This window comes from Tachysurus fulvidraco, chromosome 17 (genome assembly GCF_022655615.1).
Source record: "Tachysurus fulvidraco isolate hzauxx_2018 chromosome 17, HZAU_PFXX_2.0, whole genome shotgun sequence".
NCBI classification, from domain to species: Eukaryota; Metazoa; Chordata; class Actinopteri; order Siluriformes; family Bagridae; genus Tachysurus; species Tachysurus fulvidraco.
Genome location: NC_062534.1, coordinates 22,524,088 through 22,536,876, shown reverse-complemented (window position 1 = coordinate 22,536,876; position 12,789 = coordinate 22,524,088). Strand labels below are relative to the sequence as shown.

Sequence of the window (12,789 nt, the reverse complement as noted above, 5' to 3'; positions counted from 1 at the left end):
TTTACAGTGTGTTGATCAGGCTGCACACGGACTCTACGACTCTCGTTAGTGTTCAGACTTCTCACTCTGTCACTAAATCTCTTCCCTTTGTACTCGTGCCTCATTTTCTCTGACACACGGTGCTGGGACGAGGATTAGGAAGAGAACGTTTATAGCTCATACTTTTTGTCTTTTATTTAACATTTGGAAGCTTGTCATCTCTTAGTTCACCTTTTCTTTAAGTTTTTTGTTTACGTTCCATGGCGTCATATACAGTCATGATTGTCCCTCTGCGGAGCAACAGTCTGGATTCCCTGAGATTCTTCCTATGGGTGAGTTCCCAATTTTTACGGTGGCTTTAGTGTATAATGTAGTCACAAAATATCTATTATAATTCATTTTTGTGAATTAATTATTGTCTTGTTGTACAACACAAAATTAGATACAGAGACACAGCGAGAGACACAAATGATAATAATAATAGTAATGTGCTATAATACTAGGTGTAAGTACTTATTTGTTTCATTGTGTATTTATAGACTTTGTGATATCTCTGTTTGCATGTGATGTCACATGCTGTGCTCTTATCCACAATGTTCCATGGTGTCATCTGTCACAAACCTTTGCTGAATAGTTCACAATGCTGGCAGTTCACAACTGTATAACAAAGTTATTTAAAGGCAGGAACTATTTCCACTTTGCTCATCGGTGTGAAAATAGTGTTAGTAGGAATCCTGGAACAAACAGACTTCCCTTAGACTTACTGAGATGAGAAGAGATAAGATTATAAGAAATAATTTTCAATTATAGAAATTAGAAAGGGGGGGCACGGTGGCTTAGTAGTTAGCATGTTCTCCTCACACCTAAATGGTTGGGGGTTCGATTCCCGCCTCCGCCTTGTGTGTGTGGAGTTTGCATGTTCTCCCCGTGCCTTGGGGGTTTCCTCCGGGTACTCCGGTTTCCTCCCCCGGTCCAAAGACATGCATGGTAGGTTGATTGGCATCTCTGGAAAATTGTCCGTAGTGTGTGAGTGAATGAGAGTGTGTGTGTGCCCTGTGATGGGTTGGCACTCCGTCCAGGGTGTATCCTGCCTCGATGCCCGATGACGCCTGAGATAGGCACAGGCTCCCCGTGACCCGAGAAGTTCGGATAAACGGTAGAAAATGAGTGAGTGAGTGAGTGAGTGAGTAAGAAATTAGAAAGATGACCAATATTTTCATCATAAAAATACTGTAGACATTTTTAAATACTTTCATTGTTTGTCCCAGGCTGTAGTTTGCAGAGAGTCTTTAAAATAATGTAGAAAAAAAAGCTTTCCCACTAAACAGCATGCATTCTTTCATGAATGAATTGCGTTGGATTCAGAGTCTTCTCAGCTTCACTAGGTTTCAAGTCAAGTCACTTTTATTGTCACATCACCACAGCACATGTGCCTTGGTGAGTGAAATTCTTAAGAGCGAACTCCAGAAATTGCAAAAACAATTAACATACAGATGAATTGACAGGTGAAAATGTGCAATATGTTCATACATATAGTCAGTACAATACTTGTGTACAATATGTACAATTAACATACAGATAATAAAATCAACAGGTGAATTTTTTTTTTATGTAGTTTCAAAACTTTGTGGAAATTGTTTGAGGAAGAACCACATGAGTTGTAACTGGTCAAAGGTTCACATACCGTTAGTGATATAGTGAATCGTCTAATTGTAATAGAAATATTCTTTAATAACATATACGCTTAATGTACAGTTCTTTCTCTAGCAAAATCCTTAGAAACAACAACACATAATAATAATAAAAATAATAATAATAATAATCGAAAAAGTGCCTGAAAGCTTTTGTCAATTTCTATAAGGAAAAGCCTCCAAGTCTTGTTTCATTCTTCTCATGTTTAGGTGAAGCAACTGCAGGAGCTGGAGAGACAGAAGGACATCACGTGGTTGAATCTGCAAACGTCGGAGCAGACACAGTACTGCATTCGCTCCAGACCTGAGAGAAACATCCAGACTGGAAAGATGGAGGAGGTGACCAGAGTCCCTGTGAATACTGTCATGCGCCTTTGTTGCCTTACTGACCGTTAGACATGTACCGATGTAATAACTGACCATCCTTTTATTATAGTTTGCAGTATAAAAGTCATATTTTAACACATTAATTAATAGGTAATGCATAGATTCGAGTCTGCGTGACAAATTAAAGGTAAAAACGTAACATACTGTAGGTTAGTGAGGTGTTTGGCCATCCGTAGGTTTCAGTGTGCCATAATATCTGATAAATAAGTGTTCAATGAGTAAATGCATCATAATCGGCATAACAGACATTTAGATTTTTACTTATTTTTTATTTCCTTATGTTATGCACGAGGCAAGAAAAAAATCATATTTTTATTCTCTTTCATTCTTCACGTGTTTCAGGACACGGGGACACAGAAGAGGACACGTTTAATAGATCGTTAACTTCATGCCACTATATGTAATTTTTTTTTTCTTTACAATTTGTTCAACTGACTGAGCAATAAAATGCTTTCTGGGGAAGAACCAGTTAAATCTGAAAAATCTGTTTTACTGAAAAAAGTATAAACGAATATATTGGTTTGAAATTCTGTGCTTTATTAGATTAAAGATTATTAAACACACAGAACATGCAGAACTCCATGCTGAAAGATGACAAACGTTTCAGCATTTTGGAGAATTCTATTACATTATAATAAAAAACCTCTGAGGTTTGTTTGAGGTTTAATGGGGATTGAGTTGTCTTTGAGCTGGTAAAGATAACAGGATGTAACTAATTTATATACATGACATAAAAATGTAAGTATAAACGGATCCAAATTATGATGTTATTCATTATTGAATATAAAGATGTAGTTGTAGGATTTGTACTGTGGTGAAAGGGAACTTTTTCTTTTCAGGACAAGGAGAATAATAGTGTGGATGATAAGATCGGTGTGAGTTGACTAGTTAATGAGGACAGTTTGTTTTTCATTTATTAATCAGTGATATTAAAGACTGAAAGACACATTTCTCTCTGTCTTCCTCTCGCTCTCTGTCACTTTCTCTCGCTTTCTCTCTCTTTTTTCTCTCTGTCTATTTCTCTCCCTTTCTCCGTCTTGCTTTCTCTTTTCTCTTTCTCTCTCTCTATCTCCCTCTGTCTCTCTTTTTCTTTCTCTTTCTCTGTTTCTTTCTGTTTCTCTCTCTCTTTCTCTCTCCCTCTTTCTTTCTCCCTGTCTCTCTCTTTCCCTCCGTCTCTCTTGTTCTCTTTTTCTCTCTTTCTCAGTCTCTCTATTTCTCTCTGTCTCTCTCTTCTGTCTCTTTCCCTCTCTGTCTCTTTTTTCTCTCTCTTTCTGTCTATTTCTCTCTCTCTTTTTTCTCTCAATCTCCCTCTGTCTCTCTCTCTCTTTCTCTGTTTCTCTCTTTCTATTTCTCTCTCTCGCTCTCTTTCTTTCTCTCTGTCTTTCTTTCCCTCTGTCTCTCTCTCTCCCTCTCTGTCTCTTTTCTCTCTCTCTCTGTCTCTATTTCTCTCTCCCTTTCTGTTTCTCTCACTTTCTCCGTCTTGCTGTCTCTTTTCTCTCTCTCTCCCTCTGTCTCTCTCTTTTAGCTTCTCTGTTTCTCTCTTTCTATTTCTCTCTCTCTTTCTCTGTTTCTCTCTTTCTATTTCTCTCGCTCTCTGTAAAAAAAGTTCATTCCTTTTGAGAAACGTAGTCGTTGCTGCACGAGGACTTTTATTTTGAACCACCGCCATGTTTGAATCAATCTGGCGCTGAGTTCAAACACGTCTGTGTTTATGTCCGTGTGAAACGAGTTAAAATGGACAGAATAAAGCAGTGAATTAAAAAGAGGGGTAATAAAGTTATTTTGAGATGATGCTAAGGAGAGGAAGCAGCAGCAGCAGCAGCTCTAAAGTCTCAGCCAGACGCAGGAGCAGCCGTGTGGGATTTGATGAGTTCGGATTCGCCTTCAGTAGGAGGAAAGAGAGGAAACTTCAGCACAGATGTCATGATTACAGGTCCGTGTTTATATCATAAACTGCCATTAAAACATACTTTAATTACTCTCAGTGTTCACAACCTGCAGAGCTGTTTCTGCTCTCGTTATTGTAAATATATTAAACAAATTATTCAGAGATTCTCTTATTTTAGTTAGAGAAATGCTTTAGATTTCACTGTCTGATGCTTTCATACAGTGTCCACCTTTTTTAGAGCAAAAGTTTACAGATGGATTTGTTTAATCATTTCAGACAGATTACTGCAATTTGTCATCATTTTTGCAATTATTGCAATAATGCAGCATGAAAATCTTAATGTTTTAAGTTAACTTTAAGTCTGTCTTTGTGCCAGATTAAAAAATAAAGCTATTTTGTTTCTTTTTTTTTATAAATTTTTATAAATAAAAATGGCTGCAGATTGCTGCAAAAATCAGCTTATTCAGAAATATTGTTTAAGAATGATTTTGTCTATTACATAGTTTAAATTTCAATGCTAACAATTTTTTATTTATGTCTAGTATTTTTTTTTGTCTTTTTTTTGTTGTTGAAATATGGGTTATGATATGAAAAATGAAAGGGTTAATGTGGGGTTAAAGGGTTTGATGTGGTGAAACTTCTGTTTTTCTGTTTCTTATATTTATTGGTTTGCATACAAAAAAACAACAACGTGAAGACACTTGGACAACAATAACCAACATATTTGTTTATACGACATTTTCCTTTTTTTTTTTTTTCTTTTCTTTTTCCTTTTCTGTTTTTAATACTTTCTGGCTTCTCAGTAACATGACAAGCTGCAGATTTATTTATTTATTTTTCTTCTTCTTTAAACTTTAAGACAGCTAGAAGACCAGAGATCTTTTTTTTTTTGTAGCAGCTCTAATGTAAAATAATAACAAGAACAAACAAAAGTTTTGGAGAAGTTCCACAACTCTAAGAGATAAAAAAATGAACAACTTTTATTAACACTAGATTTGAAGGACTCCCCATCTCTGAGGACTCGACCTGACTCGAGTCAGACTTAAGTCGCAAATTTGAGACTTGCTTAATTTCAGTAAACATTAAAAAAGACTCGACTTGACGTTCATGACTCGAGACTTATTTGTGACTTGACATTCATGACTTGAGACTTGACTCGGACTTGAGTTAACTGACTCCGAGATGGGGACTCGACTTGACTCGAGTCAGACTTAAGTCGCAAGTTTGAGACTTGCTTGACAAATATTTAAAAAAAAAACTTTTATTAACACTAGATTTGAAATCTTTTGTGATATAAGAGTCTTATATCAGGGATGTGCTGTTATTGTAAAATAATAAACTTCAGTTTACCCTAAAGATGTATTAATTACTCAACAAACAATAAACCTCGGCATTAATACGCAGAAAATTCACTGACGATCGATCGGAAATCTCCTGTCCTCTTTTTTTTTTTCTGTTCAGCTATCCTCAGCTGAATACAGTTAAAGTTAAAGAGCTGTGTGAACTGCTCAGCTACTGGAATGGATCCAGTTTCATTTGCAAAAACCAGGTATGTTTTTTTTTTTATCATGTTTATCCATCTCATCTGAAACGCAGGCGTGCTTACTATTAAAAATTCTTAATCAGAGAGAAAAAAAATGAATAGCTACTGAGTTAACACTATCCAAGAAAAGTAGAGTAAATTTTAATTAAATAATTAGAATAAGAGAGTAAAAGACTGGATTAAAAAGAAGCAGTTGTGAAAGTATGAATGAGAAGAATGGTTTGTTACTTTTTTTTTCTTCCCTTTAGATCGAACGCTATATCCGTATCGGTATTCCTCCAGCGCTGCGTGGCCGGGTGTGGAAGTGTCTGCTGGACGTCGAGACTGTCCGAGCAGCCAGTGATTTCAGCTATAAGGTGGATTTCAGTCAGTGGTTCAGTTTTTAGCAAATAGGGAAGCAGGGAACGTGTGCATCATGTCACATCCATGGCTGTAATAGAAAGGTCAAGGTCCTGTCACAGCTTTCACCAGCAAACTGGAGCTGGGCTTTTTCTACTGGATGTTGATCCTGATACAAAAGTTCATTTATTTTAGGTACATTGACCAAATTTGAATGGTCAGCAAGTGGTAGGTAATAGTTCAAAACCGAGATGGGGGACTCGAGTCATATGACTTGACTCAAGTCAGACTTGAGTCGCAAATTTGAGACTTGCTTGACAAATATTAAAAAAGTTTCGACTTGACTTTGACTTGACATTCTTGACTCGGACTTGAGTTAACTGACTCAGAAGATGGGGACTCGACTTGTGACTCGAGTCAGAATTAAGTTGCAAATTTGAGACTTGCTTGATAAACATTAAAAAAAGACTCGACATTCATGACTCGAGACTTATTTGGGACTTGACATTCATGACTTGAGACTTGACTCGGATTTGAGTTAACTGACTCAGAGATGGGGACTCGACTTGCGAATTGAGTCAGACTTGAGTCGCAAATTTGAGACTTGCTTGACAAATATTAAAAAAAGTTTCGACTTGACTTTGACTTGACATTCTTGACTCGAGACTTGACTCGGACTTGAGTTAACTGACTCAGAAGATGGGGACTCGACTTGTGACTCGAGTCAGAATTAAGTTGCAAATTTGAGACTTGCTTGATAAACATTAAAAAAAGACTCGACATTCATGACTCGAGACTTATTTGGGACTTGACATTCATGACTTGAGACTTGACTCGGACTTGAGTTAACTGACTCAGAGATGGGGACTCGACTTGCGAATTGAGTCAGACTTGAGTCGCAAATTTGAGACTTGCTTGACAAATATTAAAAAAAGTTTCGACTTGACTTTGACTTGACATTCTTGACTCGAGACTTGACTCGGACTTGAGTTAACTGACTCAGAAGATGGGGACTCGACTTGTGACTCGAGTCAGAATTAAGTTGCAAATTTGAGACTTGCTTGATAAACATTAAAAAAAGACTCAACATTCATGACTCGAGACTTATTTGGGACTTGACATTCATGACTTGAGACTTGACTCGGACTTGAGTTAACTGACTCAGAGATGGGGACTCGACTTGCGAATTGAGTCAGACTTAAGTCGCAAATTTGAGACTTGCTTGACAAATATTAAAAAAAGACTTGACGTTTATGACTTGAGACTTGACTCGGACTTGAGTTAACTGACTCAGAGATGGGGGACTTGACTTGACTCGAGTCAGACTTAAATCGCAAATTTGAGACTTGCTTGATAAACATTATAAAAGACTCGACTTAACGTTCATGACTTGAGACTTGACTCGGACTTGAGTTAACTGACTCCGAGATGGGGACTCGACTTGACTCGAGTCAGACTTAAGTCACAAATTTGAGACTTGCTTGACAAATATTAAAAAAAGACTTGACATTTATGACTTGAGACTTGACTCGGACTTGAGTTAACTGACTCAGAGATGGGGACTCGACTCGACTCGAGTCAGACTTAAGTCGCAAATTTGAGACTTGAGACTTGCTTGATAAATATTAAAAAAAAGACTTTGACTTGACGTTCATGACTTGAGACTTACTTGTGACTTGCACACATGTGACTTACTCCCACCTCTGGTTCAAAATAAAAACAGCTCAGAAATACTCTGCTTTCGTTGTAGCTTTTCAATAACAAAGCTAAACTGTAATATCCTAATAATATCCCTTAGAAAACAGAATCTTGTATTCAGTTTCTGTCTGTACGAGGCGTTGAGGACACCGGTTAAGTCAGGATCGCTCCTGTTCGGGTGGTAGGTTTATCCTGTATGACCTCTGTGTGTATTTCAGGTGTGTCTGAGTGAGATCAGGAAGCCTCTGGTGGACCTCGGCGTGAGCGAGTACAGCATCATATCAGCCATCAGCATTCTGGGAGAGAGAGAGAACCAGCTGGGCTCGGCTGCTCCAGGCTCTCTCGGTGTCGACGTGCCTCTCTTCAGACAGATCGCTCTGGACCTGCGTGAGTTACAGACGCAATATAACAATAATTGTTGTCGAACGTGTTACAAGTATTTTTTATTTCCGATCTTATCGTTTTTTTAAAACCTTTAACTTTTAATAGACTCTGCTGTTGCTTCTACCTGGTTAGTGAGTTGAAAACCTTTTGCTTTTGCTCTGGCTCTTTGTGGAGAAGATTAAATATCACTGATCTCAAGCCTCCACCTTTACTATCAACTTTACATTTCTACATACATAAATAAATTACTATAAGACTCTGCTGCCGCTTCACATCGCAACACCAGGTTTTTATTATTTGCTTATGGTATTAATAGTAAAGAGTAAACAAACCCGTATTAGCATCGAGTCAGCCTTGGAATATATGGTATGTTTTTGGGGCAGGAAGGACAAAGTTTCTTGGCTAAAAAATTTTTTTCTTGGAATTTCACCACAGATAAAAAAACAACAACAAAAAACATTTCTATCCTCTAGGTGGCGCCATTCATCAACTTTTCTTTTTCTTTTTTTTTTTTTTTACCTCTGTTTGCTTACTTTTTCCCTCTGAAACCGTTTGCATATTGAGTTCACTTAATTATTAATTAGTGAGTTGTAGTCGAATTTTTTCAAAGAATATTTATTATATATTTATTTTGGGAGTCGGAAATATTTTATTAGACTGTTGTTTTTATTTACATGCAGAAATTAGTACCTGAAGATGTTTAGTTTTTGACAGACTGCTTTTTTTAAATGTTTTATCACCTTCATCAACATAAAGCTAAAAGAATTTGCTTTTCATTTTATTTATTTATTTTATTTTATTTTAAGAGAGATCTTTTCCGACCCACCGCTCTCTGATGGGAGACACTCCTGAAGCCATCGAGGGTCAGGCCAAGCTTTTCCGAGTGCTCACTGCGTACGCCAGATATAACCCTCGGATTGGGTACAGCCAAGGTGATGGACTATCCCTTTATTTACAGTCTGATCACACCGGTTGTGTCTTAGCTGTGTTGTATACGAAAACGTAACATAACGTGGGTCGTAAGCTCTTAAATGCTTTTTCTGACTTGTGTGTTAACATCAAGATGGATGATTAAATCGCTGTCATGAATCATTTATGCGGTAACTCGACATCACCATTAAGTAGCATTATGTCGAGTTATTACTCAGCTCCTGATTAACGCTGGGTGTTCTTCCCTCTCATCAGGGATGTCGTACATCGCCGCCGTCTTGCTCATGCTTCTCACTGAGGAGGAAGCTTTCTGGGCTTTAGTGGTGCTGCTGGAAAAACCTAAATACCTGTCTGAGCTGTTCGACTCCTCGCTGAAGAAGTAAGCGGTTATGACACGGTTAAGGCTCTTCTTTGGTGTCGGATCAAATCCCACAGTGGAAACGAATTACAATTAAATAGAAAGCAAACAAAGAATCGCTTTCATAGTTGCTTTCATGGCATAAATATTATCTATCTATCAATCCATCCATCCATCCATTTATTTATTTATTTACATTTTTTCCCCCAGGATCCAACATCATGCGCTGGTGTTTCAGCAGTTGCTAAAACACAGGAAGCCTCAAGTATTCCAGCATCTGGTAATTAAAGGACTTGCCCTTAAACAACGTTTTTCTATAACTTGCAGTATAAAGATAAAAATCTTTCTTGAGCATGAGGATTTTTGGTATTTGTGATACAATGAAGCTTTAGTAGAAAACTGCTTGGTGTTTAGACCCACTGGAGATGTGTGTAATCCTTTTTAAGCCAGTTTCCTGTAATCAAACCCTTTCTCCTTCTAACTTCAAACACAGTGAGAAGCCTGATCTGTGTTTACCTTTTGGGGTTTATATCCGAGCAAGTGAAGTCTGGGGGAAAAACGAAAGCGCAGGGACCGGGTTTCGTTACCGCAGCGTAGTCTCTGCGGCTGTCTCTCACAAACAATGAAAAGCAACTTTAAAGATATAAAAAGCATCTATTAAGTTCATCTCTGTGTGAGACAGGAACGGTGTGGAGAAGGTTCGAAGATAAGGAAGGAAAATCAGCAATTAGTCTCATAATTTTCCATGTAGGCATCAGTTATTATTTTTTAGTTATTAAAGGTGGGGTCTCCGTTGTTTGAGAAATGCTTCATAAAACAAACGTGTAGCCAATTAGCAGAAAGGGGCGTGGCTTGTCAATATGGGTGGAGAGAGTGTTCAGTGTGCATGTGTGACATTAGCAGAAAGCGGTTTTAACATCAGGTTCCGCCATAATACTTGTCTGGGTTATGCTTGGGTTATACTTGTCTGGCGTATGTGTGGGGGCGGAGCTATCAGAACAGGGGAGGGACCCATTTGTGTTAGGGGTGTGTTTGTTTTAGTGATTTCACATGTCAACATCGGCTTTCAAACAACGGAGACCCCACCTTTAACTCAACCAATACTTATACTAATGATCAGTACAGTTTTTTTTGGCAATTATAAAGCTCCAGACCCCACATTTTACATCAGACATTTTTATTGTCTGTATATAATATATAAGGGATTTTATCTTTTGTCCTGAGCCTAATTATTTGTATGCAGTGAGTTCATTCTTGGGCATAGACATTAATATGAAAAATATGGCTTTCTTTTTATTATTATTTTTTAAGATTTATTACCTGAGTGGGCCTCTCCATTTCCTCCTCCTCCTTCTTTTTCTTCTAAACACACCCTGACCAATCAGGTTACAAATTAAAAGCATAAAACAAATATGAGGACTTGTCTACTTTAAAGCATGTATTAATATAAACTGTATAATTAAGTATATCATGTATAATGCATAACATTTTATAGTAATGACTCTAGGGTGATGATCCAAAATGTTCCTCTAGTCGTTCTTTACTTTCTCTCTCTCTCTCTCTCTCTCTCTCTCTCCAGGAGAAACTGGGCGTGTCCTCTGTGCATTTTATAATGCAGTGGTTTCTGACTCTCTTTACCTCTCTCCCATGCTGGGACTCAGTGCTGGCAATCTGGGATCTCTTCCTGCTGCACGGTAATAGTGCTGCCAGCTGCTGGAGCTGTGTGTGTGTCTGTGTGTGTGTCTGTGTGTGTGTCTGTGTGTGTGTGTCTGTGTGTGTGTCTGTGTGTGTGTCTGTGTGTGTGTCTGTGTGTGTGTCTGTGTGTGTGTCTGTGTGTGTGTTGGTTAAATGGAGCTCATTCTGACTAAATGTTCCCATCCTTGTGCTTTTACACCAAAGTTCCTCCACAGAACTGACGGCTCAGTGCTCAGATCCGGAGACTTAAGCTGGCTGATCTTACTGATCTTCCTGAATATCTGCCTATAATTCTGCTTACATGGCAGATGTCTGTCTGTGAACCATAAGCATAAATTGTAAAGACCTTGTTTATTTATTTAGGTTGTAACTACTGAATGTAATTTATGAATAATAATAATAATAAAATCTCCACCTCTCTCTCTCTCTCTCTCTCTCTCTCTCTCGCCCCCCTTCTCTTGCGCCCTCTCTCGCTCTCTGTCTGCATCTCTCTGTCTCTCACTCTCACTTTCTATCTCTCACTCTCACTTTTTCTCTCTCTCTCTCTCTCTCTCTCTCTCTCTCTCTCCCTCTCTCTCTTGCTCTCTCTTTTCCTATCTCTCTCCCTCTTGCTTTCTCTCTCTTTCTGTCTCTCTCTCGCTCTCACTTTCTCTCTCTCTCTCTCTCTCTCTCTCTCTCTCTCCTCTCTCCGGGCTCTCTCTCTTTCCCGCTCTCGCTTCCCTCTTCTCTGCTTGCCGGTCTCCCTCCGCTCTCTCTCTCCTCTCTCCATCCGCTCGCTCTCCTCTACGCTCTCCTCTCTCCTCGTCTCTCTCATCTCCCCACTCTATCTCTCTCTCTCTCTCTCTCTCTCTCTCTCTCTCTCTCTCTCTCTCTCTCTCTCTCAGGCATGGTGGTGGTGTTTCGTGCTGGTTTAACCATCCTCCAGCTCCTGGAGTCTCGTCTCATGAGTATGGTGGAGGAGGCGGCTGTGCTGCCTGTTCTGCTGCGTGTTCCTGTAGATGTGTGAGTCTGAGCAAAACCTTCAGTATTCAGTACGACAACACCAACTTAAAACCTCCATGCATTTAATGCAAACACAGTTTAAATGTTTTGGCACCTTTGGTAAAACTGTTTAAATATGTAACCCTTTTTTATATTTTTTTTAGGTCAAAAATGTTTTCACATTGTTTATAAAGAAAGGTTTTAAAAAAATGTATTAAAAAATTATAATTTTTTTTCCCCCCCAGCTCCAAAATGAAAGGCATTCTTGGTAAAGATTGCTATAAAAAAATGTTATGAAATGATGCTTGGGTTTGATTGGGTTAAAATAAAATAAAATAATATATAATGAAAGTAACTCTTACTGGATATTAAAAATAAAACTAGATCTGCCTGTAGATTCATAATTATAGGATCACAATGTGTTTAGATGTGTTTTTTTTCTTTCACAACGTTTTAAGCCAGATTGTTTAGAAATCTTTCAGCTCGGTGTTCATGGATTTTAGCGCTCGGATATTTGACAAGAGGGAAAAGTGACCCATCGGAATGGGGGGGGGGGGGTCGGTTGTGCTGAGCGTCAGTACATGCGGGTTTCTTTGAACAGAGAGAAAAAATGCCTATCGCATTTCTGTCCTGGCATCTGTTCGACTTCAGCTTCAGACAAAAGAAGGAGGCGGGCAAGTTTAGCGTTAACGCAAAAGTGTTGTGTCGATATAAGTCGCTATGGCAACCTGGACGTGACGTCATTGCTGAACCAGTGCTGAAGCTCTAACTGCTGAAAATCCCTCCTGGTAATGTTTAAGCTGCTTTGATATCCCACAGCCTGTAATAACGGTATAAGCCTCATAATAAGTCATAACGCTGCACAAGGGTTGTTTCTGTTTGTCAGGAGTTTACAAAATTTTATTTTTAGTAGAAA

The 12,789-nt window shown here is 38.5% G+C and overlaps 2 protein-coding genes across 3 annotated transcripts in view; both read left to right on the top strand.

Annotated features, from left to right (window-relative positions):
- The first annotated feature begins 120 nt into the window (after window positions 1–120).
- LOC113636037 (suppressor APC domain-containing protein 1-like) lies at window positions 121–2,540 on the top strand. Of its 2 annotated transcripts, XM_047802249.1 has the most exons (3): window positions 121–311; window positions 1,881–2,009; window positions 2,400–2,540. In XM_047802249.1, exons 1-3 carry the CDS (start codon window positions 240–242, stop codon window positions 2,439–2,441), a joined length of 243 nt encoding a protein of 80 aa, XP_047658205.1. In that variant the 5' UTR covers window positions 121–239; the 3' UTR covers window positions 2,442–2,540. The 2 variants fall into 2 exon arrangements, with proteins under 2 accessions (XP_047658205.1, XP_026991717.2); XM_027135916.2 differs by having other exon boundaries at window positions 1,881–2,540.
- Window positions 2,541–3,629: 1,089 nt separating this feature from the next.
- Window positions 3,630–12,789, top strand: part of si:ch211-266k8.4 — a 57,018-nt gene continuing 47,858 nt past the window's right edge. The window contains exons 1-9 of the mRNA XM_027135895.2: window positions 3,630–3,990; window positions 5,407–5,494; window positions 5,737–5,844; window positions 7,744–7,912; window positions 8,716–8,841; window positions 9,095–9,218; window positions 9,408–9,477; window positions 10,777–10,891; window positions 11,777–11,894. Of these exons, the coding sequence (XP_026991696.2) occupies window positions 3,845–3,990; window positions 5,407–5,494; window positions 5,737–5,844; window positions 7,744–7,912; window positions 8,716–8,841; window positions 9,095–9,218; window positions 9,408–9,477; window positions 10,777–10,891; window positions 11,777–11,894 (1,064 nt within the window). The 5' untranslated portion in view covers window positions 3,630–3,844. The remainder of the gene's footprint in view (window positions 3,991–5,406; window positions 5,495–5,736; window positions 5,845–7,743; window positions 7,913–8,715; window positions 8,842–9,094; window positions 9,219–9,407; window positions 9,478–10,776; window positions 10,892–11,776; window positions 11,895–12,789) is intronic.

Coding starts and splice junctions, on each gene's coding strand:
- LOC113636037 (XM_027135916.2), top strand. CDS start 240: ATGGCGTCATATACAGTCATGATTGTCCCTCTGCGGAGCAACAGTCTG. Junction 312..1,880: donor CCCTGAGATTCTTCCTATGG/GTGAGTTCCCAA, acceptor TCTCATGTTTAG/GTGAAGCAACTGCAGGAGCT.